Below are 27801 nucleotides of genomic sequence, written 5' to 3' on the forward strand. Positions count from 1 at the left end.
AAATGTTTAATGGGATATTCAAGGGGCATTAACATTCCTTCTTCTTCAGTTCACCTCCCCCTCACATTTTTTATGCAATAAGAAGCTTGCACAAGTGCCTTGGTCTGAGAAAAACAAATTAACCAGAGCTTACAATCTCCTTTCGTATTACATTAATTAAGATGAAAAAAAGAGGAAAAAACAATCAAAAGAACTTTAATGTATTCTAATTATTATTCTAAATTACAGTTGTATTTGTGAAAAACTTTATGTGCACTGCTTACACAGAAATTAAAATGCCTGTCTTTAGCATGGATTATCATAACAACTATATAAATTTTATTACTTCGTTACCAAATGTGAAGCAGAAATAAAATAAGAATTCTTGGATATTCTTCTTCTGTTGCCAAACCTTTTCTCAAGTTCAGGGACAGTTTTGACTTGGAGTTGGTTTGTGTTGGTTTGATTTTTTCTGGTTGTTGCTTTTGTTCTTTGGTTGTGTTTGGGGTTTTTTGTTTGGTTGTAGGGTTTTTTTGTTTGTTTGTGGTTTTTTTTTTCTTTTATTCTCTCTTCTACACTGCTGACTATACTTCAGAACTATTTTTGTTTACAGGGGATCACTGCACCTTTGCCCACCTTCGTATGATGTTAATAAGTTCTGTGTGTATCACAGGAATAGCCTCCCACAGCTATTGACCAACAGATTGGACCTGTGGTGGGACAACTCAGCAGGTTCAGATATTTTGCTTTGTGTATAAACAAGGAATTTTAAGCTGAATTTGTAACACATCGTAATATCGTTTTACATCATGTGCACAGTAATTCTTTTGCTCTTTTGTAATTACACACTTACCTATTCATAGCAAGACTCCTTAACATTCCTAAGAGTGCTGTGTGTACAAGGGAAATCATGGGAAGAGTCAAAGAATTAGAAAAAAAGGCTAAAACTAATTCCTTGTAATCAGGTACTTATCTTTTTAACCGTTCTATTTCATGTGTCTAGATCAGTTGTGTTGCAGTTTTAAAATGCTGTTGAATGGAATTATTTCTATAGGCTAAGCAGTTTTAGGAGGTCTATTTTTTTTTTAAAGGCAATAAATGGTATCAAGATAATATTTATTAGTCTTATACATAGTAGATTAATTGACTACAATAAGAAATTGCTTTCTTGAAACAGCATCTAATTCCACTGAATTGAAAAAGCTTATTAAAAGGTGCTATGCCTCACACTGCTATAATAAACCTTTTTGCCATTGCTTATCTTAATCATTCCAAATCTTTGAGGTAACCAACTGACCTAATCACCCAAGATCTCCTTATACAGTCCACAAAGAGAAACAAGAGGCCTTGGAGCAGTTTTCACTTGCTCTGTTTCAGTCATGTACTGCAGAATGAGATGAATCACTCCCTGAATGGCTATTTCATGATTTCAGCTACCAAAGGAGCACCTTCATTTGACTTACTGAGACACTACCGATACTCATATTTGCTGATATGAATTCAGTTCATCTGCTCCCAAAGACAGCACTGGAAACATTAGAGCCATCGGGTTTCAGGCGGTGAAACACTCTTTGGGTTCAATTCAGATGATCAATTCTCTCTGTTATGATCAATTCCTGGTAGTGACATTGTGTGTAAAATCACCTTTTACATCTATCCATGAACACCAGTCAATGAAAAATGCTATAAAAAGTATCTTCCATGTAGCAGAACATCTTTTAGTCTCCAGTTTGACCTATGCCTTAAAAGATAAATACTAGGTTGTACTATCTTCTATACTTATTATAAAGGTGAAGATGTGTTCAGAAAAGAAACCAAGACACAATATATTCACTTGGCAGATGTTTCTTCTGATCAAACTGTGTTTTACTCCCTGTTAATTATTTGCTGCAGACACATTCATCAGTTGTACTTGAGGAAGAAGGCATTCTGTGGCTAATGGTGTTTATTTACTATCATAGAATGGTCTGGGTTGGAAGGGACCATAAAGATCATCTACTTCCAACCCTCCTGCCATGGGCAGGGACACATCCCGGTAGATCAGGTTTCCTCCGTCCAGCCTAGCCTTGAACACATCCAGGGTGGGGCATTTCCAGCATCTCTGCTGCAGTACCATACCACTCTCACAGTAAAGATTTTTTTTTCCTATTATCCAATCTAAACCTACTTTACTTCAGTTTGAAGTCTTTTTCCTGTCTCTGTGTGCTCTTGTAGGTATTCCCACTCCACTTCTGTTGTAGACTCCCTTTCTTTAAGTATTATTATGTATAAAAAAAAATCATAAATTATTCCAGTAACATGAATATGCAGCTTGTAAAAAGTGAAAAAGTTGCCATCACAGTAATATGAGAATTCTTATAAATTAACTAGATTCACTCTTTTAAAATACTCTACAATTATTTACACCCTAGTGATATATCTTTGAGTAAGTGGACTAAACTGGCCTAATCACGTGATCCTTCATCAGTACTGCCACTTCTCTTTATTTAAATAGCATGGAAAATTACAACATTGCAGAGTGATAAGGAAATGCTATTAACAAATTAAAATCCCCCTGAGCAGGAAACGTCTTGCATATGTCTGGCTAAAAATCAGAAAACTATATTAACCAAAATAATCCATAATGTATTACCTTTTCATCTCCTGTTCTGAAAAAAACCCTCAAAACTACAAACCAAAACACCTCTTTTGTATAACTGGAATGTCAGGTTTTAAAGGAAATTTGTCCACTAACTCATATACATCAGCCTCTTAGAGAGAAATACTAAAATGTTTTTTCTCCTTATGCCATTCACATGCCTTAGCTCACTTTATACACTTGAACTTAGTCACCTGTAAGATATATACACAAATAGGACCAAAAGCAGCAAACCATTTTAGCTGTGAGCCTCATCTTCATAAAACCTTTAAATCACCTGTGAAGAATGGTATGTTAGCACTCTGATATAGAAGATATGTTTTTCCAATAGGTATAGAAAAATTGTTAAAATATGAACATCATTGTTGGGATTATGTGCTAAATATTACTGGTTTGTACTTGAACAGATGACCACTATGTTAGTGATTCAGTCACCAGTAATTCAGCTAATATACAGGCATTGCATTTGGGAATTTAAAGCTTAAATATGTATATAAATAGAGGAATAAAACTCACCAGTTAAAACAAAGAAAAAAAAAGCCAAGAAAAAATTACCTCAAAAACATAAAGCAGCACTTACTAATTAAATTTCAAACAGCACAAATCTTGCACTCATTCACAAAATAGGCTGGGAGATGACAAGAATTATTCCAAAAAGCTCATTTCATCTATAAGGCCTTAGTCTCCCTTAACTGTTTTCATGGACTCATGCATTTATGTTTGCTTCCAGACTATATGTTCTGTTCATCGTGCTGCACACATCAAAAGCCACTCCAGAAATTTCCATTTGTAAACAAACGCAAACTTCAGCTTGAGAATGGGTGGAATGTTTCACTTCACAAGACTTGTAACAAATATTGAGTAATTTCAGAGAAATACAACCTTTCTATTACACTGAACACAGTAAAGCTTTGGCCTCTGGTGGGGAAGGAAAAAAAAAAAGGGAAAAAATGTCTTAAGGACATAGGAGCTCAGCTTTCTGTTTTGAAGGAGCAGTATTTTTTTCTCCACATCTGAAGATAGCTCAAAGGCAGGAGCACTCACCTCTGCCAGAGTAAGCTTCTTAACATCTCAGGCAACGATTTGGCAGCTTGCGCTATGGTAGTAGCAGTTCAAATCCATGCTTAGAGAACAGAAAGTTAAAGAAATGGAGGCACCAATTGCCAAGAAAAGGTTTTTGCTTATGAGTCCACCTTACAGCCCAATGAAATCTACTTTGCTTTGGGCCGGATTGCACAGCTGGGAGAAGTGAGTACTCCAGTCACATCCTGTTCAGAGAGTACACTTCATCACAGCTGCTGTCAGATAGGCACAGAGCAGAAAGGCAGTGAACATGTTTTACAATGCAGGAACAGGAGTAAACACCTGAAAGGTGAGGACCTCTCTCACCAAATACCATTGCAATTCTCATGATTCTTTTGCTCTTGTTTTGGAACTGGAGATACACAGCTAGGCAGCTGAGCTCAAGAGAGTGGACATAGGTACACATCTCCAGTGTAGGACCTCCAGAAAAAAACACATTAAAGAGGCAGATTATCCTACAGCAGCCTGTCTGATCACTTCACTGATGTCATTTAAGCAACAGGGTGGCAGCTGCAAGATGGCAACATAGAGGGATGATACTCCTTTCAAAGAAACAGTCACTTTCCAGCCGTGTCCTGTATTAATGTTCAGGACTTGTTTTAATCTCTCTCTGGAGATAAAGAACTTTGAGCCTAGCGAGGGACAGCTTTAAAAATGCACCGTGCAGTGCACCCAGTTATCTATTCTTCCCCTCCATACTCATTGCTTCCCTGTGTCTGACTGAATTTATTTTTATTGACTTCTCCAGAATAGCAGATTGTATCACAGTACAAGGAAACACAATCACTATCTATCTCTCCATAATATTCTACATCATTCTGAATACTCAAAATTTATGTATAGCCAGTTCAGAGCTCTTTTCTAAGCCATTCTCATATACTTTGCCAAAAGAATGAGACAACAGCTGGTTGTTAATAATTGCCAATTCTGTCCCTTAATGAAGCATCCACGGTAAAAGGAAGAAAACAATTCACTGGAGTATGAAGCTCCAGGAATGAGCAAGGACTTTGTGTTTCAGTGACAGGAATGGAAAACATCTCCTCCAGATGGAAACAAGATCCTCAGAGTAGGACTGGCTCAAAAAAAAAAAAAAAAAAAAAAAAAATGAGGAGGCAGTCAGCCTCTGCAATTGCTTAAGATAAACAAGTCTCTGAAGTTCTTTCCTACAGACTTGAATTATTTGAAAGCCCACAGCCTGTTTTAGGATCAGAAAAAATATTTGGTGAAGGACAGTATTTCTTTCCAAGCAGCCTGACATTCACAGAGGACAGAAGACAAGAGTCTAGTCCTACAGTAACATTGAAGAACTTTGAAAGATTCTTGCATTGTACACATGGACAGTATAGCTGAGAATTTAATCCAGGTGCATAAATAAGAATCTTATGACGAACACTGTATATGAAAATGTCAATCTGAAATGTAACTGGAACAAAGATACATATGAACTTTGAAGTGTAGTCAGTGTGGAACATCCATGGAAAAACAATCTGAATTATGCCTCTACAGATCATGCCATCACTACCACTTCCTACTTCCCAAACTGGAGCAACCCTGATAAAGAAATCTTTGGGTAACTCTCTTTGCAACACTCTCTATTTACTCCTGAAAACTATGACAAGTATCTGCTTCTAGAAGAGAGTTTCACAGGGGATTCTCCATATCCAGAAGTTAAGTTTATTCACGCTCTATGAGCACTTAGCATGATTTATGACCATTTTTCTGTACTCTCCATTACACAACAGCTGACAGAGTCTTTCAGATAAATTCACTTCCCTTAATTTGTCCTTTTACCACTCATCCCACAGTTCCTGGAACAAATGATCTTCCATCTGAAATGACTGGAATTTTAAGGGCCTATTCTCTGCAAGCGCAAAATCAACCATCAAATACATGGCTAAGAAAATTTAGTGGGACAGCAGCAGGTAATCGTCTCCTTCAAAATGTGCTACTTGGACATGGTCTACATTCACAGGGATCTCTAATATGATACTACAGAACAAATAACTCTTGAACAAACTCAGCATGTCACAGAGGTAGAGGCAAGGACTTTTACAATATCAGGGTTGCTCCAATTCTCAATGTGATCAGTATGTACGAGAGAGGAGTAGTCTGAAACACTGTAAAAATGCCACCAGTACCTAAAGTCCAGGCTCATGCTCTAAGCAAAAGCTTTTAATAAAATCCCTTACACTGTGTCCATTGAGTTAAGCTTGTCTGGGACTTCCCTCCAGCACTGAGGCTAATGGGAATGAAATGGCCTCAGTTTTACTCCAAATACTGTCATTCTCCAAACAATGACAGTCACATTCAAACAGCATGTTTTTGCATAGTCCAGTGGCTGTGATAAACCCTGAACTCTGACCCTATTAATTGGCACAAGCCAAAAGTATGCTAAGAGTTGTCCTCAATGTTTGTTCAAATAGACAGCTGACTTTCAGCAATTAAAAAAAAAAAAAAAGTCCTCAAACTAAAACCAAGAAAGAAACCTCTTTGGGATATTTAATTAATATAGTTTCTGTGCTGCAAGAACCTAAGGGTCCTTGTTCTTAAAGGCATGTTCCTACTTGCTACATCCCTGCTGTCTGCCCTGTGTTATTAGCTATAATGCTGACAAAGGCACTTGACAGAACTTTAATTAAAGAATCTCCCAAATAAAATCTAATTAAAAGCTACACAGCAGGGCTTGAACCTCCTCCATGTATGATCCAGTCTCTAATTTTTTCAGATATGTATAAATAAATCAAGGATTTTTAGTTTTCTATTGCTTAAATGGGTTTTGCTTTTTCAGTTTCATTAACGGTATGAAAGCACCAACCTACTCTTCTGATCACTGTCGGGAATGCATGCTAATTAGATATCCCGATGCTAATTAGATTTCCCAATATAGGAAATCTATAGCAACTTCACAGCTCTTTTGTATCTTCAAAGGAGGGCTCTCACAGTCACCAATAGCAGAAAAACAACAGAATATCAATCTATAGTTTCAGTCTTCTCTGAACTATTGAGGCACAATTGAAAATAATGAAAACTAGAGTTTTAAGATCAAGATAGAAGCATTACCTAAGAAAATGAGGTAACAGAACACTCTTCTGTATAACTGTTTATATTGAATTCTTGAAAGAACAAAGATTACATATCCATCTATCCCAGGGCACTGAGATCTCAATCATAGATTTTTTTGCTATCAATCATATTGCTGCTTGGAAAATGAAACATACTTTCTGCAAAACCATTGCACCTATGTATTGGCTTCAGATTTCCTCAGTTGGCTCACAAGAAATAGATATGTAAAGAGGAAGTTTTGTTTCCTATTAAGTTACAGTTCTGCTATTTCACAAACAAAACATACTTTGTCTAAATAAACCAACAAAATGCAGCAAAATGTGGATAGATTAATGAAGTCACATATTTTTTTACTGATCAATTGTATCCTCCATAAAAAAACAGTGGTAAAGCTGTTTTGATTTATCCTTGTGAGCCTAGGTATAGAACAAGAAGCCTATAATTTTGATGGGGTGTTTTTCTAATATAATTACATCATCTATATAATTTGAATTACACAAATTGTAATTACATTATAATGTAGTCTATGTAATTAGAAAACTTTGTGCTTATTTCAGATAAAACTATGCGGAGTCACTACCTTATTAATTTGTTTACAAAAAAACAAGTTAAAAAAAAAATCCCAAAAGTCTTAAAAACAACCCCAAGACTGACCTAACACAGAGTTTATAGTATATATCTTTAAACACATACCAATTTTTTGAGCTTTTATCAAATTCTGTTTTATAGGTACATCGATCACATAACTTTAAAATTACATAATTATTCATATTGAATCTTCACAGAAACTTCAACACCCTCTATTATCTTTAAATCAGTACTTTTGGTTGTCTAATTTTCTGCCTTCCTGTTACTACTCTTAGATTAGCAGGTGCCTCCATTCAGGAGCTTCTCTAATCAAGGCTGTACGAGACCTGATGCACTGTTGGTCATTAGGCAATTCTACCTCGCCAACTATTTAGAAATCTATTTGCATACAGAATCACAATCACTGAATCACAGAAACACAGAATAAGCTGAGTTGGAAGGGACCCTCAGGGATCATTGAGTTCACTCTAAGCCCTGCACAAGACCACTCCCAAGAGTCATCCCATGTGCCTGAGTGCACTGTCCAAATGCTTCTTTAACACTCTCAGTCTTGATGCTGTGACCACTTCCCTGGGGAGCCACTTCCAGTGTCCAAACTCCTCTGAGTGAAGAACTTTTTTCTAATACCCAGCCTAAAACTCCCCTGAGACAGCTGTGGGCCATTCCCTTGGGTTCTGTACTTGTCACCTCAGAGAAGAGATCAGTGCCTGCCCCTCCTTTTCCACTCATTAGGACATTGTAACTGCAATGAGGTCTCCCTTCAGTTGCCCCCGGCTGAAGAGATCAAGTGAACTCAGGTGCTCCTCAAGCCCCTTCACAAATTTCATGGCTCTCCTTTGGACACTCTCTAATAATTTAATGTTTTTCTTAATATTGTGGAGCCCAAAACTGATCACTGAACTCAAGCTGAGGGTGCCCCAGTGCAGAGCAGAGTGGGACAATCCCTTCCCATGCCCGGCTGGTGATTCTGTGCCTGATGAACGCCAGGACTATTTTTCTTTATGTGCCTGGTGTACAAAATCTCCCTTTTGCTGAAATTGAATTTTGATATTTTGCAACCATACTAGATTATATTGGTGAAGGGTCTGGTATCAGTTTACAATGTCTTCATCTATAATAATACTTTTCATAGACATAATTTTATCCTTCTTAAACTCCTACTTAATAAGTATGATTCACAGTAAAAATGAAATAATTTCACTAGACTATAAAAAAAAAATATATAAACCTGGCTGAATTACAGATAATAAGATGTGGAAATGGTTCCATCTTTTAAATCACATCTAAACTTATTTGCATGGGAAAACTCTTAACTTCTATATTTTTGGAAACAAGTCCATGTTCAGCTGTATTTTTTCTGAAATGTTCAGTTCTCCCCAAGCAAAACCTTCTCTGTAACAGCAGTAACTATATGCGATTTTTTTTTTTAAGCTCCTTGAGTTAAGAAAGTAGTGACAGGATAAAGAAAACAGGAGTAAATAACTGCCCATTTTTCAACATTGTTTTCTGCTCCTGAGATGAAGCAACAAAGAGGCAAACTGGTCACACACAAGAGTTGCTGAAAACGTTTTCACACATTGTGAAGTCAATAATTGGAATTTGGCAGCCAGATTCTCCAGATACTCTGTCTTAGTCTGGACAGATGTATGCTCCAGAGATCGAAAGTCTGAAAGATAATTTCTGTTGGCCTCTGTGCTTCCGGGTATCCAAATGGGCTATTTTTTTTTTTTTTTTTTTAATTTCCACTTGTCCACATCCATGCAGCACAAGGAAAGTGAACTGACTCAAAGGGAAAAGGGAGGTGAGCTAGACTGGTGGTACATAAGGAGTCAGAGTGCAAGAAAGGAGAAAAGAAACTATGAATCTAGATAAATCATGTGAGATGATGGAAACAAAATAGAGAAAAAAAATTAAGGTTTTACTCTGGCAATGGCAAAGGAAAACAGAATCATAAACTGAGAGGCCTAAATTTTAATTAATTTCAATAAATTGAGTAAGTTTGGGACTATTTTCTAGGAATTCATGAATCACGTGAGTTATCACTGAATTTTCCATAGCACTTTTGAATGCCCTTACCCTCTGTGCAAGGTTGGGCACATCAATGATGAGCCGTGTATCCAAGGTATACCCACCATTTTTTAGAGACGTTGCTATTTGGATTTGGCTAAAACTGCCTGGATCAATAGAGACAATTTTGTTCCAGTGCCTGCAAACCTTCCCCAGTGTTGTTTAGTTTATTAGCATAATTGTAGCTAGGAAATTTAAGTGTCTGCTAGGATATCTGATGCAGAGAAAAGGAATAGAGAAAGAAAAAATCCCACATGAACTTCAGGAGATAAAGACACAAGCTAAGAATAAACAAGGAAAAATCAGAATAGGTCAGGATAAAGAACATGAAGGAAGAGAAATGCAAGACAGAGTAATCAAAACCAGAATGATCTACGGCATCCAATATATTTACTCTTTTAGCAAGTAAAATTGTCTCACGTTTCCTGACGCTCATCACTCTTCTATTGTCAGTAAGTATCTGTGAAACTTGCAAGTGTAAACTTAAAACATTTTTAAGTCTTATTTGGTCTCCAAAATGAGTTAGGAGAAAAGAATAATGGTGTATTACCAGTGCAAATTAATGACATTAGAGATTTTGGTTATCATCTTAGGCTTCTAACTCTTCAAGGTGATGTTACAATAGTACATAATTTTGCCATTTCTGAGGAAGTTTGGACTTTTTAAATGAATGGATATTACAGATGCAAATTCATATGAGGCAAATTAGAAAATGCAAATTACACTAGCTGTGGAGTTCTCTTTTCACCCATTTGTGAAATCTGGCCCTTATTTACCTTGCACCTAAAAGAAACTTTCAAGTTTTACATCTTGAACAGAGTACATCATATGGCATAGATAAATCAAGGAGCAGATAGGAGCTGAAAATCTTAAATGTTTTTCATAAGCAGAGGTTTGCTTCTTCTACTTTTTCATTGTCTCATCCACTTTCAAAAGTTCTCAGAGATAACCATAAAATTCTTAGGTAGCTTCATTCATATTGAAAATGTTTCTCTTTTTTCCCTCTCTCTTCTGAATCTTTTTTTTTTCTTAATCCACACTTACATGCTATCTCTTGTTGTCAATAACAACTCTTTTGTATCTTACCAGGTGACATTTTAGTGAAAACTGGGGTAAAGGAACCATACAGTACGTGAGTATTTCCACAGTTTTCTTTCCAGGAGAAAAACATTGTCCCTTCTCTTACCTCCTCTTTCTTTAAACTTCCCCCTACAAAATGATTTAACATTACCCATAATCTTTTTTTCCTGTTATGTGCCAACTTATTCTTGATTTTGCCCCAGTATTCCAGTGCTATACATTCACCAAGGAATCAGACTTTATCTTTTGTCAGCTATTTCATTTTATGGATCCCTAGCTTGAAACCCTCCGGATGATGCACACTGCTGAGTGACAAAGCCACACCTGATGGGAGGAGGCATTGCCATTCCAATATGTAGAGTACTAAATAAATCACAGTCTTACATTCCTAGAACTTTTATTTCTCAAACATTATTCTCAAAAAGAGTATTTTTAGCTTAAATTATGTTTATTTGCCATTTCTGTTTTCTATTAAGATGGTAAAACTATTATGCCATAAAAAACCCAGAACATATCCTGATTAAATATATCAAAGGGAACAGAAACTTGTGATTAAATTATTATATGTGTATTTAGAGCACATTAAAACTGCAGGGTTTGGGGTATCCATTTAAAATTGAGTCTAAATCAAATATATGATAGAATCATCATGATAAAATATGGTTAATTTTACCAATACAAGGATGTCCTTTAGGAAACAAATAGAAAACAGTATATATTTTATACTTACGTGACTTGAGGCAAATCTTATAGGCATTTCCACTCTTTTAATTACCTTATTTTGCAACATTAACATTCTTTCTTTCAGATTAATGCACTTCAGTTACAATGTGCATAACAAAATGTGCTTAAGAAGGATAAATCTTAAATCTATAATACATTTAAATGTAAAAACTATTCAGAAGAGAGCTTTGAGTTATTAACTCTGAATTGTGAGTTATTCATCAGTTTATACTTTAAAACTGAGTATCGGCATATGAAAGGAAAGTGGAAATAAACAGATCATAATAAAATCTTATAAAATATTTTCTTATTTATATTTCAAATTATTTTTTCTTTTAAATTTTTAAAGATTTATCGAATTATTTAAACTGATATTTGATTAAGACAGCAACATAGGATTATTCTTCAAAAAATACATCTGTTCCTTCAGTGATCTTATGTAATTTGAATTATATGGGTATAAGGCATTCTTTTTAGGTATTTGAAAACCAAGAAACATATATCATTTTCTTGACTGTCCTATTGAACTTGACATGTGTAAAATAGTGGAAAGTTTGGAGATAAGAAATAACAACCTGATTTCATCCTTAGAAATGGCAAATAAACATTTTGGATGATTAAGACTAAAAAGAAAAATATTTAAACAAAAATGCAATTGATTGTATTTTTGTAGCAAACAAAAATATCAACATCTGGCTCTATAGGAAGTATATAATGTATGCACCACAATACCTGTATATGCAAACTGAACAAGGTCCCACAGTGCATTGGGGTCGATGCCTTCCATTTTGATCTCTTCCTGCTTGGCTTCACAAACATCACTTGTAAACATGGCAGCAAAGTAGTCAGAGACAGAACTGAGGACAAGTCTGTAAAAAAAGTTAGAAACTGGTATAATTTTCTTGGATACATGTATTCAAATTTCAACATATTTAAAATATTTTAAAATTATTTTCATAATAATTAATTATTAGGAGGAATATATTATTAATGTACATTGGCAGCAGAACACAGAATGACATTTAATTCTAATTTGGTTTTGCCTCCTGTGATATGAACCAAGTAGTACTTTAGCATATGACTACAAAACAGACATAGAAATTAGCACTCAGTCTTTTGATAATCTTCCAACCATGCAGATGTCCTAACTGTTAACAAGAAAACCTCTCAGTATCAAAGACAACTTAATAATGACAGGCATTCCATACTCCAGAGGTACTCTTTTCTGTTCTTAAAGGCTTATTTGCTATAAACTTTTATAACAGCATGTGACTTTGGACAATCTATAAATCTTCCATTAAACTGTTAGCAGCTTAACACTATACAAGAAATAAGTAATAGAATCCATGTGTAATACAATGTTTTTGTTAATAAACATGTCCAAAAATGTTTTTAAAATACCTACAAAATGCGCATAGCTTGCTGTTTAGGGATCTGATCTAGATATATCAACACCACAACAAGTATCAGGTATGACTGTAGTTACTGGGGCTTTAAGTTAAGGCAATCTTCCAAATACCATCTACAGTGAAATTCTGATCTTGTTAGGACTGAATATTCACAGATGATCTTGAAATAGAAATGTGGTACAGCTATGAATAGTGCACCATGTGCTTCCATAAAGATGGCCACATTCCTGAATTAATTTGAAAACACGATATACAAACATATTAACAAAAGACACAACAATCACAACTGGAGAACTTGGAAAACAAGAGAAAAACAATTAGCCTTTTGTATATTATTAGCTAGTTTGTTCAGGGCAAATTAATATTCAAAAAAAATTAGCGAAGATAAACAAGTTAATTCTTATATGCTGCCATGGTAATTGATTGCCTTTGGTCTCTTAGCTCACAGCAATGGCTAAGTAAAATATGACAGCTTGAATTGGCTTCATATTTTCACAGTACTTTAAGCTGCTATATTTTACCAACAAGTAGGGCAGCTTGAAGACATATAAATGATCTTTGTCTCTAATCATGGGAAATAACTAAATAGGTATAATATCTTTTTTCATGTTGTGGTCATGAATTTTAGAGGTAAACATCCTAATTCATAAATAGTTCACATTTATATTTATGTAATGACTATAAGACAGTGGATGACTACAAAAAGATGAACGTAGAAATAGACTTCAGTGCTGCCACCAAAAAATGCTTTTTTTTTTTTTTTTTTTTTTTTTTTTTATCATGGAGGAACATTTGCTTCTATGTTTGTTTGTTTATTCTATTTTACTTATATATAATTGTCTTTTTAAATCTTCTAACATTTTTCTGACCATTTATAAATAAGTGACTATTGCTCATAGATGCTTTAATAAAAGCATCACAATATTCACAGAAAGGAAAAATGGCACTAAATACTGATGATTTTCTATGAGATAAAAATTGTCAGAGATAGCAGAGATATAATATAGGTATGTGATTGAGAATTTCATTTGAAACCGTTTTGCATTAGCTGTTGCTTCAGATTTACTAGCCAGCATTTAAATTCAGCCATGGGTATTCATCTTGGTCACTTGCTAAATGCAAGGTCAAAACATTTGGCTGCATTAAAAAAAAAATAGACAAATAAATGAACAGAAATTTTAATACACCAGTTAATGATCAGTAGAAATATTTTCAAACAGTAATATCTTGTACTTTAAATTCACATAATTTATGTTCAGCAGTTACTTATTGTTTAATCTTACTGTATATATACTGTCAAATATAAAACAAACAAAAAACAACAGAGGGAGGGCAGAAAATAAGTAACAGAAAGAATCAAATCTCTTTCACAAACTTCTATAAAAATACGTGATTTTTGAAAGTTTGGGTGAATAAAGTCAAAGAAGTTATCTAATGGATTTCAGCTGCAAAGGAGCATTCAGTCTACAGGAACACACAAGAGCCTGTTCACAGTGGAAAAAAAAAAAAAGAGAAAAATAAATAAAACACATATCAGGTCCTCAGCATTACACATTTTTCTTAGAGGTTTATCCCCACTGGTTCGTACCACCTATCAAAGAAGATGAGGCTTAAATGAGCAGAAGGGGTCTGTGATACAGCAGCTCACCTACAGAAGCAAGACAAGCTTTTGAACAGAGTGATAAAAAACCAGGATTGCTTTTTTTAAGTGTCTTATGTTAATCAATAGTTAACAGAAATACTGAATCAGGTATTTCATCAACTTACTACAACTGAAAAAAGTTAAATGATTTCAAGATGCTAACTTTTACCTTGGGAAGTGCTCTGCAAGTTGAACTGAAGTGAGAGGAACTTGCTAATTACACTTAATTCTGAAAGGTGACACCTTTTGTAAATCTTTATTGTGTTCCAGGGTTGAGATGGAAGATCAAAAGTGAGAAATCAAAGAGATCAATTAATTTGTAATGATCTGCTGCTTTTTGTAGATCAGAAGGCTCCAAGCAGCCCTAAATCTTGGTTTAAAGGCATGTTGACCTATTAATCAAGAAAGGTCAGGTGGATGAGGATGTCACCTTTTTCAACTTCTGATCTGGCAGTGAGAATACATAATAAACTCTTTCATCTTTGAGACTCAGAGCAGGTAATTCATGGCTTAAAATGAGTTCCTGAACTCAGAAAGATTTTCTCCAGATTAAGGGACTTCTCTCCCTTCACAACTTCAGCCTGATAAATTTCTGGTTTCTTTTATAGGTAACTCATATGACTGATTAGGGTTGTGACCCTTTTTTTTTTTTTTCCCAGGATATCAGATCTTATTTTAGTTTCTTATTGAATATTTCTTTGCCACTTTCACAACTGTTTCCATATACACCTTTGATAGAGAATTGCCTTAATACTGATGGTGCATTTATTAATTAAAAGAAGCAAACAAACCATGATCACTTAAAATCTTTAAGAAAACTCTTAGAATATTTTACTACCAACTGAGCAGAATATCAGATGTTACTTGGACTGAAAACTTATAGGCAAGACACTATTTTTTCTCCACATATCCTGGTACTTATAGGAGCTGAATATTCTTGAGAACTAGGTCCATGAGACTCATGAGATTTAACAAGATCAAGTGTAAGGTGCTGCACCTGGGTTAGGGCAACCCCCAGCATCAATCCAGGCTGAGGGATGAATGGATAGAGAGCAGCCCTGCTGAGATGGTCTTGGTGATGCTTCTGATTGAGGGGCTGGACATGCCCAGCCATGGGCACTCACAGTCCAGAAAGCCAAGCGTGTCCTGGGCTGCATCAAAACACTGGTGACCAGCAGGGTGAGGGAGTGGATTCTGCCCCTCTATTCACCTTTGGTGAGACCCCACCTGCAGTACTGTATATGAACTGCTTCCATTAACAAAGATTCTATAGAAAAAAATGGTAATGTTTAGAATTTTTCCACACTACATCTTAATTTTTATTTACCTTTAGATAGATGGCATTGTGAAAGTATGCATATATATCACTATAGACACATACATATGCATTCATAAGTATTATTTCTTTTAAAAAGCTGCTATTTTAAGCTCTAAGTTCTGAAAGGAATAAAATCTCACATTCAATGAATAGTAGTATAATTCACAGCACAGAAATGACACCAAACTGGTAGAGTGAGTCCACGGACACTGAAATTATTAGAGGGGTGGAGCACCCCTCCCATAGCGAAAAATTGGGGGAATTTGGCTTTTTCAGCCTAGAAAAGACTTAGGGATGACTTGATTGATGCCTTCCAGTCCCTGAAGGAACGCACAAGAAAGATGGAGAGGGACTCTTTACATGGTCATGTAGTGATAGGACAAGGGGGATGGTTTCAAAGCAAAAGAGAGTAGGTTCTTTCACCCTTTGAAGTCATTTCAGTTACTGTACCTTCTTCCAGTCCATAAAGTAATAGTATTATATTCTGGTTTAATACAATAATAAAATATCTCTAGCTGGAAAAGGACCCTTAAGGCTCCTAAAACAAAAATAAACCGTGTGATTAAGCACATGATCAGATGCTCCCTGAACTCTTACCACTTCCCTGGGAAGCCTGTTGGAGCAACTTACCAACCTTCTGCTGAAGAACCTTTAATCTGAACTTCCTCTGAGTTCATTCCATTTCCTAGGGTCCTGTCACTGGTCACCATGCAGATGAGATCACCACCTCCCCCACTGCTGCTCCCCTTGAGAAAGCTGTAGACTGTGTTGAGGTCATACCTCAGCCTTGTTTTCCATGGCATGAACAAGCCCAGTGACCTCAGTTGCTCTCCATGTACATTTTGCCTTCAAAACCTTACACCAACTCAGATGCTCTCCTCTCGACACACTCCAACAGTGTGACATCCTTATACTGTGGCTCCCAAAACTGCACACAGGACCCAAGCTGAGGCTGTGCCAGCACAGACAGAGAGGGACAATCACCCCTTGATGGGCTGGTGATACTGTGCCTGGTGTACCCCAAGGCATGGTTGACCCTTTGCTGCCAGGGCACTGCTGACTCATATTCAACTTGTCAGCAACCCAAACCCCCCACATCAAGATTATCAATCAAGGTTAATATTTAAAGCTTATCTAAATTGCCTTGCTGCTCCTCTGAGAGCAGGAATTTTTGCTGTTGTTTTTCTTGCCCAACCATATTACTTGAATGAATTGTTTTTAAACTCATGGACAGTGTGTTGTGTTAAACAACTGTTCAGATGCAATGTTTTATATGGGGAGTTCTTCAAACCTTACAGATATCTTGGAATAACATAGGGCTGCTCTACTGCTTTTACTCTGTGTTTTCCACATACATCTGTTACTGATTAGTTCCAGAAAACAAGTCTCCAGACTATATAATGTGCATTTTTCTTCTTTCACTCCCTGCTTCTAGACTTTCCTTCCTTCTCTGCCTAGTTCTCCTTTCTTTTCTGCCTGGTTCTTTATTCTTGCATCTTGCTTTTCAGCTAAACTTTCTCCATTAATTTTTCCTCATTTTACTAATACTGTTTTTTTTAACTTTGTCTCTCTAAAGTAGCACTCAAAATGCATTGAAAAAGTTGTTACCACTCAGAGCACTGAAACAGACAATGTTAACTGCATTTTGTTGAAGAAGGTTTATTAGATTTATCTGCACATGTCATGCAAATACTTGTAGAAAGATTTGGGTAACCTTACTAAAGTATTTATTTGTTTTATATGTTATTGGTAATTTTCTGGTAGTTCTGTACTACCTTTTCTGCCATGGTAAGAGTCCCCCATAATCCTATTCTTGAGTTTTAGAAAGAAAAAAAACCCTTTATGTTTGTTTTTTTTTGTTTGTTTGTTTTTGTTGGGTTTTTTTTACATTAAGATAAAACAGAAAATAAAAACTTGAATTTTTCATTATAGACTCAACTATACTTGACTATATTATAACAACAACAAAAGTAGGTTTCATGGTTTCTCAACAGGTGCAATGAAAGGCAGAACTATAAGCTGAGGATCTAACACCCCTTCTACATCTTTGAATTTTCTGGTTTTATGGAATTTTCTGTTTTATTGAATCCAGTCTGTGTTATATGGGAGTGTTTTGTTTCAATTGGATAGGGGTAGATGAATTTTAGCCTTACATCACATTTGGTCTTTTTTTGTTTACCTTCAGCATAGAGTTCCTATATTGTTTTGTGCAGCATCATTAATTAAAATGTCTTAAACTACAGTCTGAGTTTAGAGACACTTTAACATTTATGCACTCCTAGACAGAAGCTTTAATGAACTCTCCAGCACAAATACTAAGGTCTATCTATCATTTGCAGTGACTTTAACTCTTTTCTTCGCAGCATTTTTGATGTTTCTTCAGCAGCTGTAGAATACAGCATTTCAAGCACGGTATCTAAAATCAGTGCAATTCTTGTAAGCTGCCTTCACTCAAAACAACCACATCATTGATGGCAAACACATATTCTTAATTTAATGCTGACTCATTTGATTATTGCTTGATTAACTATTTTCATTTACCTGGGAAACAACTGGTGCTCTGATCATGTCACTATAGTTCTGAACAATATTTACTTCCCAAACACACAACAGGAGTACATGGAAAATGAAAGCAGTGATGAATGACGTGTGAAAAATATAGAAACATTGTGTCAACACAAAAAACCCCAGAATTAGAGAGGCCCAAAGGTCAGCTACAGATGAAGACAGCAAGTGATTTGATAGTAAAGAAGGGTTTCTGTAATAACTTGGAAGCAAATGCAAAGCTTTAGAAAAATTTTGTGCACTGCTCAAAAAAGCTTTATTTGTCTCAGTCTTTTTTTTTTTTTTTTTTTTTTTTTTTTTTTTTTTTTTAAGTATGGTGTGTTTTGAGGACAAATTTAAGGTGTAATACTGGACGAAGCCCTGCAATGTTACTGAAAGGCCACTCTGTCCTATCTGTAATGGATCATGATAATTGCACAATTTCCATGTCAATCCCTAAGAAGAAAGATGTAGGCACGTATAGACTCGTTTGCCTCACCAAGATCTTGGAGCAAATTTGCCTGAATGACACATCCTGTATCACTAAAAAAAGTGAAGATAACATAAACTGGAACAGGGTAATGAGAGAGGAACATCCACCAGAGACGATATTTAAAAACTCACTGGGTATGACCTCAGCGGTCTAACCTTGCAGCTGACCTTGCTTTGAGCAGGTAGAGTTGAATCTGTGATTTCTAGGATTGCAATGACTACAGTAAAATAAACAGCTCGCTGTGCTTTTCTAGCCTCACCTGTCTAAACCAATATCAAATAAACACTATTAAAAGTTTTCCAGTTATTTGAGATTTGGACTTTTGGCTGCAGACCACAGAGAAGTAGAAAATGAAATGTAAAGGTGTCCAAAGGTTTATTAGAAAATCTAAATAAGATTATGGGTACTATGTCATGGTTAGTCTTCTTGTTAGGGCATGTTTCCAGCTCAGGAAGGATTTATATATACTGTAGAATTGAAATGACAAATGTGAAATTAAATTTACTACTAAAAGGTGCGCATCCAAATTGAAACAGCTGTATTAAAAATAGTAGGGAAACTGAACTAAACTAATTTTATGAACCCATGATTTAAATATTTTAATGAAGATTCTGTCTGGTTTTACTTCTTAGCCATTTGGACAACAACTTTGGCTCTGCAGTCTTGTTTATTGCATCTTTTTTTTCTTTTACTTACTGTTATAGGAGTTGGAATATAGACCATCCAGTGTCTTTGTTTAACAGGAATAGTCTCTGTGTCCATATTCACTCAGGGTAAAAGGAACTTTTTTAGGTCCAAGTTGCCAAGATGCCACTAAAGCATTCTTCTGCACCAGGAAGTTAAGTTCAGAAATGCAGTGGCTCCTGCTGGGGAACCATAATCCTGCTCTGAATTTAGTATCTCACCAGAGAAATCAGGATGCAAGCAGGGAAGAGATTACCCTTGGTTTGCAGCCTTATGCAGAGTTCAGATGCAAAAATACTTGCTCACCTGGAAATTCTGAATTATTTTCTGTACTTTAATATAAACTCTAGGATCATATCTTTATTTTCATGCATTAAATGAAAATCTATTTCTGAGACCAAAATGTCAATGAAGAATAATTATTTTAAGCTCTAATTGTTATCCAAAACCAAGTACAGTTTCATAAATACTGGTTGCTTTAATACCACACAATCTAACAGAATTCTAGAAATGTAATAATATTTTTTATCTCAATAATTATATTTAAAAGTAAATAAGAAATTTTTTAGTCTATTGAAAGTCACAGGTCACCGGAAGAAAGTGTTCAGTATTCTACTATAAGTGTCTGAGAGACTGTACAACAGACTTTTCAGAGGATCAGGATCTTAAGCCAGAAATGATGCCGTGTTCAGTGTAGCTATACAGCAACCCATTTCAGAAATATCCATTCTCTTCACATAAGAATAGCATCGCAGCAAGGAGAATTGTTAGTCACACTCACCATCAGTTTGCTAGTTGAGTGCTACTTGAACTTTAGAAATCTGTACAAAACCCCTTACCTTCAAAACCCCAACCTTCAAACCCACCTTTTTCAGCCACTTACACTTGTGTTTAAAGCAAGAGGAAAGAATCATAATGAGCAAAAGGAAACACTGTTCTAATGAATACGCATACCCAAACTATTTACTTCTGTAATTTCAATATATTATATGCCCAGCACCTACCTATGTGCAGGTATCTTGCGATCCCCAGCAATCAGGATAACATCACAGAGCTGCTGCTGCTTCAAGTAGCTCTCCATCTTCCTGAAGGTTTGCTCTGCATGGTGAACAGCTTGGTAGAATTCCTCGGAGCTACATGAATCCATATCACAGTGGGGTGGCAAGGAGTGGCTGGCTCCTGACAGTCTGTAAACCACAAGAAAAATTCCATGTTGGTAAGATATGACCAAGTTTTGACTCCATCACAGCTTCTAGAATCTGATACAAGTAAATCAATGCATCCTTTCCCTGTTCTCATCACTGTAAGTACAAGATGGAAAAAACCCTTCTGCACTGGGAGAGAAATGGAAAAAGCAATCCTATCTCTCTACTGATTCTGAGCACCTATTCTAGCTCACTTTCTCAAATTCACATTCATTTTATACCCCATGGGAAAGAAAAATAAAACCCTAATTGATTTAATTTATAATGAATTCTGATTAATTACACAATGAAAAATTACTTATTTACTTTTTATCCAAAAGACTTATTAATAAAAACTGAATTTAGCCTGCAAAGATAATGAGGTCTGTATTTATAATAAAAAAATAAAAAAGAAAAATAAACAGGAGTAAAATGTTTGTTTGAGGTTTTTTTGTTGGTTTGTTTTTGGTTTGGTTTTTTTTTCATTACATAGACATTTATTCCTTGTTTGAAGTTACTCAGTTCAGTGTTGCAGTGGAAAATCAGACAAAGCGTCAGGAAGCACGAGTCCTTGAGGAAACTAGGAAACTATGTTAGAATTTCTAAACAGTTCTCAACACACACGATACCCTCTTCTTTTACAAATATGTAATGAGATGGATTCAAATGAAAGCCTTAAGATTATGTATATGACTTGTAGTGCTGAAAATGAAGGATTTCACAGATGAAGCTGGGTTTTTTTTCTTCAACTAGATATATACAAAAGAGTTCACATAATCAACAGAAGAGCAATAGAAGACATATCTTAGTCAATCATATGAAACAGTATTATAAATTAATTTAAACAAATCCAATTTTATATATTCTATTGAAATACAAATATTAAGGAGCACATAAGAAATGGTTTTTAATTACAGTATAATACAACAGTTTCCTTACTCGAGGTTTGAATTCAGTAGGTATTACATTAAAAAAATTATATTGAAAGACGTGTAAGAAAATGCAGTCTACATTCGTGGTTCTGGGAAAAAAAATTGAAAAGTGCATAAACATAATCATTCTTAAAAATCAGAATGAAATACAGTTGCAAAATAAAATTAAAAAACAAACAAACAAACAAACAAACAAAGACCCAAACCTAATTCTTGAGATATGCTAGTGATTTGCTTTTGAATTATGTTTTGTCCATAAAACATAATACAGTGTTCCACATATTCTCCTACAGCCACTGTACAAGGTCCTGCAGGTTAAAAGAGGAAGGGCTGGTCCATCTTCCTGTCACAGGAATCATTAGGCTTCACAGCACTCCTTTAAAGTAGCTGGAATCCTGCCTAATTGAAGGTCACATGCAGATAATTCTACAGGGAACCAACGCAGCTACTTCTGTATCTCACAACACCTATGCTGCGCCATGTACAGGTACTAACTTAACAGAATGAGTTATCATTTAAAATTAAGTAACTTCACTTTACTTAAACTTCTTTTAAAATAAGTAAATTCACTTTTGTAACATTTAGTTGGACAGCAAAAAATTATCACTTGGTTTAAATTAATTGATTTTGTTATATTTATGCTACAAAGGTTACAATATGTGTGAGCCTTTCTATAGGAAACTGAACTAGCAAAATGTTATTACATATGATTCCTCAAGAGAAACAGTTACAAACTGGTGATTTAGAAAGAAACATTTGCTTAATCCTGTTATAGCTACTCTTGTTGTATCGTCAAGTACTTCATGCCACATATTTCCTCCTTCATAAAACAAACATAATAATTCTGTGAGTGACATAATTTGCTTATATATTCCTATCTAATCTGGACTCAAACCACGGTGATCACAAATCCAAGTTTATTTTCATATCTTTGGCTGATCAACAGATGCTTTCCCATAAAACTGTAATGATAGAGCTAACCCCATTAGAACGGGCAGTGGGGAGATATTTCAGCTTTTTTTTTTTTTTTTTTTTTTTTTTTTTTTTTTTTTTTTTTTTTTTTTTTTCCTTTTCTTTTCTTTTCATTTCACTTTGATTGCAGCCATACACAGACTTTTTAAAATTTTATTAGTGGAGACTTAGAATGTCAAGTAATTTAGAAGAAATAAATTAATGTTTAATAAATGAGGTTTACAGGTTTAAACAGACACATTTCTTCCTCTCATCTTGGGAATTTAGAATTGACAAAAACAGCAGTTCTGAGAAATGAAAGTAACGGGAATGAACAGATCTTAATGGGTTCATACTGTTTGTTAGTTCAAAAGGTAGGTCTAGGTCAGCTTACATTTGAATAGATAGGGTACAAGTCCCAAATCTTTTCGGCTATTCAAAATGCTGTCATTTCCAGGTCATAAAAAGAGAAGTACTCTGACTGAATTTATGCTGGTCCTGTGAAGTAAGATTGGACTGTAATAAGCTTAGTCTGTTTTGCTCTTGAATTGCTAGGCAGTGTCTGCCACAAATTTTGCTCTCTTTCCTGCTAGCCATTTATAAGCAACATTTTCTATCCTCTAACACAGTATATGTCACTCAGCAAGTCAGTAAATGACTGCTCAAAAGCAAGCCACCAAAGACCCAGCATATTTTAAATATTATCATGAAAAATAACAAGCAATAAGCTTAGCAGAAGACAGTAAGTTAATCTTTTATTTCTTTTCTAAGAAAACCCAGATAAAAAGCCTGCTACTTATCTTATTCAGGAGCTATCTCTGTTTCATTCCAAATGCTCTGTCTGCATAATCAATGCTTTAATAAGATAGCAACTTGTAAAAGTAGGAATTAGTTAAAGCAAATTTATCATTTATTTACTATTTATTACCAATTACCAGTTTGTGAAAGGCATATATAAGTACTCAGGGCCAATGAGCAATATGAAAATCACATTTTCTCTTTGCATATATTGTTCTTGTTTAGGTGCAAGCAAATTGAACCACAAATGGAGTGAGAGGTTTTTGATTGCATTCAGCAGCAACTCCAACACAAATCTGACTGAAAATTCCCTGAGTCTTTCAAAACCCTTTTCAGCATTTGTGTACCTCAAAATCCTGTAATCAGTGAACTGGACAGACTCTGGGTGGACTTTTTCCATAATCTTCCTCAGCTGGCAAGTACAAAGCTCAGTGTGAAAATTTCAAACATTTGGTAGTTGTCCAGACTAAAACACTTTCAACTACTTAGTTAATAGGACAGAAATAAGGAAATGAAACCTGTCTCAAGATTACAGCATTGCTGCTGAAGGGTGATACTACAGAATGAGAATACTAAACGGCTCACAAAAAATTATCAATATTGCAAATAACCAATAATCTTTTTTTTTTTTTTAATGAAATGGCAAACTAGAGTGCATATTGCATAATAAAAAAAAAAGGAAAAATCCACCTTATCAGGTTTGTACAGACTATTTTCAGAGCTAAGAACATCATCCTGGTCTTACTTAAAAGAGAAATGATTAAAGAGCCCAAAGCTGTAGAGAAAAATCCAGTCTTTGAGCCATTACAGATCTTAAAATAGTGTCAATAGATACAAAAAACTAGAGAATCTAAAATAACTTACTCCACAATGCTCCTCTTTTACTAGAAAAAACCCCACTGATTTCAAGAATAGAGAAATTAAAACCTTTGTCTTACAGTAATGTTGTCGAGGAGTTAAAGAGCACACAGCTTTAGCTACCTTTCTTGTTAAGTAATTAGTAAAATCAGTAGTTAAACCATATCCTGAAAAAGGAATAAAAAAATTAGGTACTGTGAAATAGAGAATTCATATGACTTGAAACTATAGTACATTTCTCTGTGTAAACAGAGGCTTAGATTTAGAAATGTTTCCATTCTGGAAATTATATTCATAGAGGTTCAGAAAACAGCAGATTTATATCACTATGTATAGCACAAAACTTTACAGAGTACTCAGGTATGTTAAATGCTCAATTTGAATACATTTATTCTTCATTCCACTGAAGGCCCTGGCCACAAATAAAGAACTCTTTAACTAGAAAATGTCATATAATTCCATTGTTACTGGAATATTAAACCCTGTTGTATTTACCATTTTTTTTCAGTTTTCACTTATGCAGGATGGATCACGCAAACTTATCCAAAATCTGTTCAATTTAATTTAGTGTATATTATTGGGTACATATCCAAAATACATAGTCAAGAAACAAAATATATCCAGTTCTTCAGTGAAAAAAACATTGCTTTGCTATTTATAATTTGCAAACCCAGAAGTATTCCATATGTAAGAGTGAAAAAAAATCTTCACACAATTCATTCTCTAAAAATTACTTATTGAATGCCTAGAAATCAATAGCCTGTGGAATTGCACCATCTAAGATGGACTGTCAGAAGTCACAGCTCTCATTTGTGATCACTTGCAAAAAGGCAAGAGGGAGTTTTATAAAGATTTTAAACAGTTTTCTTACTGCAACAGCAAGGCCAAAGTTCTGATTGTGAACAAAAGCTGTGCTTTTCATTCTGCTACCAGCAATCATATCTGCAACTACGGGCTCCACCCAGAGTTTCAGCAGGTAGAAGTACCAGATAAAAAATAATCAGAATATCAAATAGAACTTTTTAATTTTACCAGATTGGCTCAGTGATTTATTGCTGCTGTCTCAGAGACCCTTTTTATATGTAAAATTTTAAAAAAATAAAGAATACAGTTAATATTATAAACTCATTCCGTAGATTCATCTGTGTAATGTATACTTTACAATGGTGTCTCCTCCTAAAGGCAATTTGTGAATCAAGGTGCTTGCAATGTAACTCATTCCTTGCACACCATAAGGCAAACCACAGTCACAGAACATCTGTGTGCCCAGCAAAAATACAGCTGAATCCTCTACTGTTCTGTATTTCTGTACATCTTAAGAGTATTACCAGACACAAGAAACAAAATACCAGCTAGCAGTTTACTGTGTGATCTTGGACAAGTTGTTTGAAGAGCTCTTCAGAAACATGGGAAAGACAAAGAGAAGGGACCACTGTACCACACCAAACTGTTTCTATAGAGAAGAAATAGTACCCCTGCTAAGGAGCTGTATTGGGTTTGTGTGGCCAGCTTTTATTAGTGGGGGTGGGTTGGAGTGGTGGCTTCTGTGAGAAGCTGCTAGAATTTTCTCCATGTCCAGCAAAGCCAATTCCAGGCAGATGTAAGATGGACATGCTGCTGGCCAAGGCTGGGCAAACCAGAAACAGTAGTAACACCTCTGGTCAGTGGAGAAGGAGGGGCAGGAGCTGCTCTAGGCACTGGAGTTGAGACTTCCCTGCAGCCTGTGGTGCAGACCATGGAGAGGCAGCTGTGCCCCTGCAGCACATGGAGGACCACAGGGATGCAGAGATTCACCTGCAGCCGATGGAGGAGCCCCACACCAGAGCAGATGAGAGGAGGCTGTGACCCTGTGGGAGCCCCGAGCTGCACCAGGGTCCTGGATGGGACCTGCAGACCTGTGGAGAGATGAGCCCATGCTGAAGCAGATTTTCTGTCATAGGACTTGTGACCCTCTGGGGGACCCACACTGGAGCAGCCTATGCCTGAAGGACTGCAGCCTTTGGAAAAGTGACCTGCTTGCTGTGAAGTTCTTGCAGTTTGTGAAGAACTGCTGCCCGTGGGATGGACTTATGTTGGAGAATTTCATGGAGAACTCTCGCCTGGGAAAGGGAAAATCAGTTCAAAACACTCTCAGTTAGATATTTTCTTATCTATGATTCTTCACTAGATAATGACCTAACCTAAGCTACAAGCATAAACCTCTCTATGGCCAGTGGTGATAAATCAACACATGAAAATTCCACAGCCTCCTGAAATACCATGGTTTTTTTAGATTTCAATTCTTTCTAAAATGCCTTATTTTTGCCTTTTCTTCTTGTAAAAATAAAATGGTAAATAAAATTAATTTAAAAAATGAACAATTACTAAAACATCTCATTATTCTGAAAGAAATTACTTACAGAATTCAGTAATATTGACAACAAATGCTTTAGCTTCCCTCAGTCTTCCCCCATTTATTCCAGAATTTAATACTATTATTGATGAAATGAGTCTGTTCCATGTCCTATGACCTAGGAACCACTGTTAGGATGTTTGGTTCCTTCTTTAAGTATTCAATTGATCCTTTATCTCTTCAGAATTTCTCACTTTTTTTCCTCTACAGTCCTCTAAACAACTAGTTCAAGTTTCCTATTTCCTCTCCTCTTGCTCCACAGTCCAGTGCCCAGTGTTAAAAATAGTGTAAGGTTTTCATCATCTCTACTAGTACTCCTACCAATATTGTGCTCTACTTTCAGTCAATATTACTTTCAGTCAATATTTCTCTCTGCAATACTTACAGCTCCCAGCAATTTAGATTCCATGGATGAACAACTAAATGGGCTCAGCAGTCCAACACAGATTAGACTGATATTAAAAATATGGAATTTCCAAATAAAGACTGAGAGTGAGCATCAACAATTATCCATAGAATGATTTCGAACTTAAAAAAAATCATAATACTTGCAGAAAAATTCAGTATATGTAAAGTTTGAAGTTTGTTGGTTAGGTGTTTTTTAATTAAGTCAGAGGTTGGGGGGTTTGGATGGTGGGGCTTTTTTTCCTCAATAGACAGAAAAATGCCACATCGTAATGCTTTTTTTTGACAATGTTAAAAAATTTCATTTTTATATTGTTTTACATTACAGCTATAAACTGTCTTCAAAGAAATACCAAAATACTTACAAGGATAGTTTTTATCAATTTTATTCACTTACGAATTTTTGCAAAGATTTAATACATAAAAGTATTCTGATACAGAAGTTTCCAACAGAAAATTTGCAGGTCTGTCCTACTAATGGGGATGTTTACTCTCCAATTTATGTATTCTGAGAGGTAAAATCAAAGATAGCCCAGACAGAAATGGTGCCATTACTCAGAAAATATCCATTTTATATAACCCTTCCAGTCAAAAATGTTGTTAGCAACTGTTTTGCTCAAGTTATGCAAAATCCCCCAAAGCACCCTTTTAGTAAAGAGCAAGTTTAAGAGCAAAAAGAAGGAACTGACTTCATTCAGTTTCACAGATGATAATTGATTCAATTGGGTATTTTAAGATTATTTTTGTATTTTGGAGCAGGTTTTTGTTTGCTTTGTGTGTGTGTGGTTTTTTCCTTTGCTATAATTCAGAATTTCAGATCTCATTTTAACAGCTTTTAAGACACCTAATGCATGACTCGAGAGATCACTCAAAAATCACCATCACAGGCAAAACCAAGTCAACTTGGTGAAATTAATTTAATTTATTAACCATCAGAAGAGGAGGATAATAAGAAGTAAAACACATTTTA

General features: G+C 35.4%; 1 protein-coding gene across 2 annotated transcripts in view; it reads right to left on the reverse strand.

Moving 5' to 3' along the window:
* Positions 1–27801, reverse strand: part of KLHL1 (kelch like family member 1) — a 186214-nt gene that overhangs the window by 107197 nt on the left and 51216 nt on the right. For both annotated transcript variants that reach the window (XM_066176265.1, XM_066176264.1), the window contains exons 2-3: positions 20316–20498; positions 11954–12090 (exon numbers count right to left, since the gene is read on the reverse strand). In XM_066176265.1, coding sequence (XP_066032362.1) covers positions 11954–12090; positions 20316–20498 — 320 coding nt within the window. The remainder of the gene's footprint in view (positions 1–11953; positions 12091–20315; positions 20499–27801) is intronic.

Source organism: Chamaea fasciata, unplaced genomic scaffold, assembly GCF_029207755.1.
Source record: "Chamaea fasciata isolate MVZ Bird 193981 ecotype frontalis unplaced genomic scaffold, bChaFas1.0.hap1 SCAF_2, whole genome shotgun sequence".
Taxonomy (NCBI): Eukaryota; Metazoa; Chordata; class Aves; order Passeriformes; family Sylviidae; genus Chamaea; species Chamaea fasciata.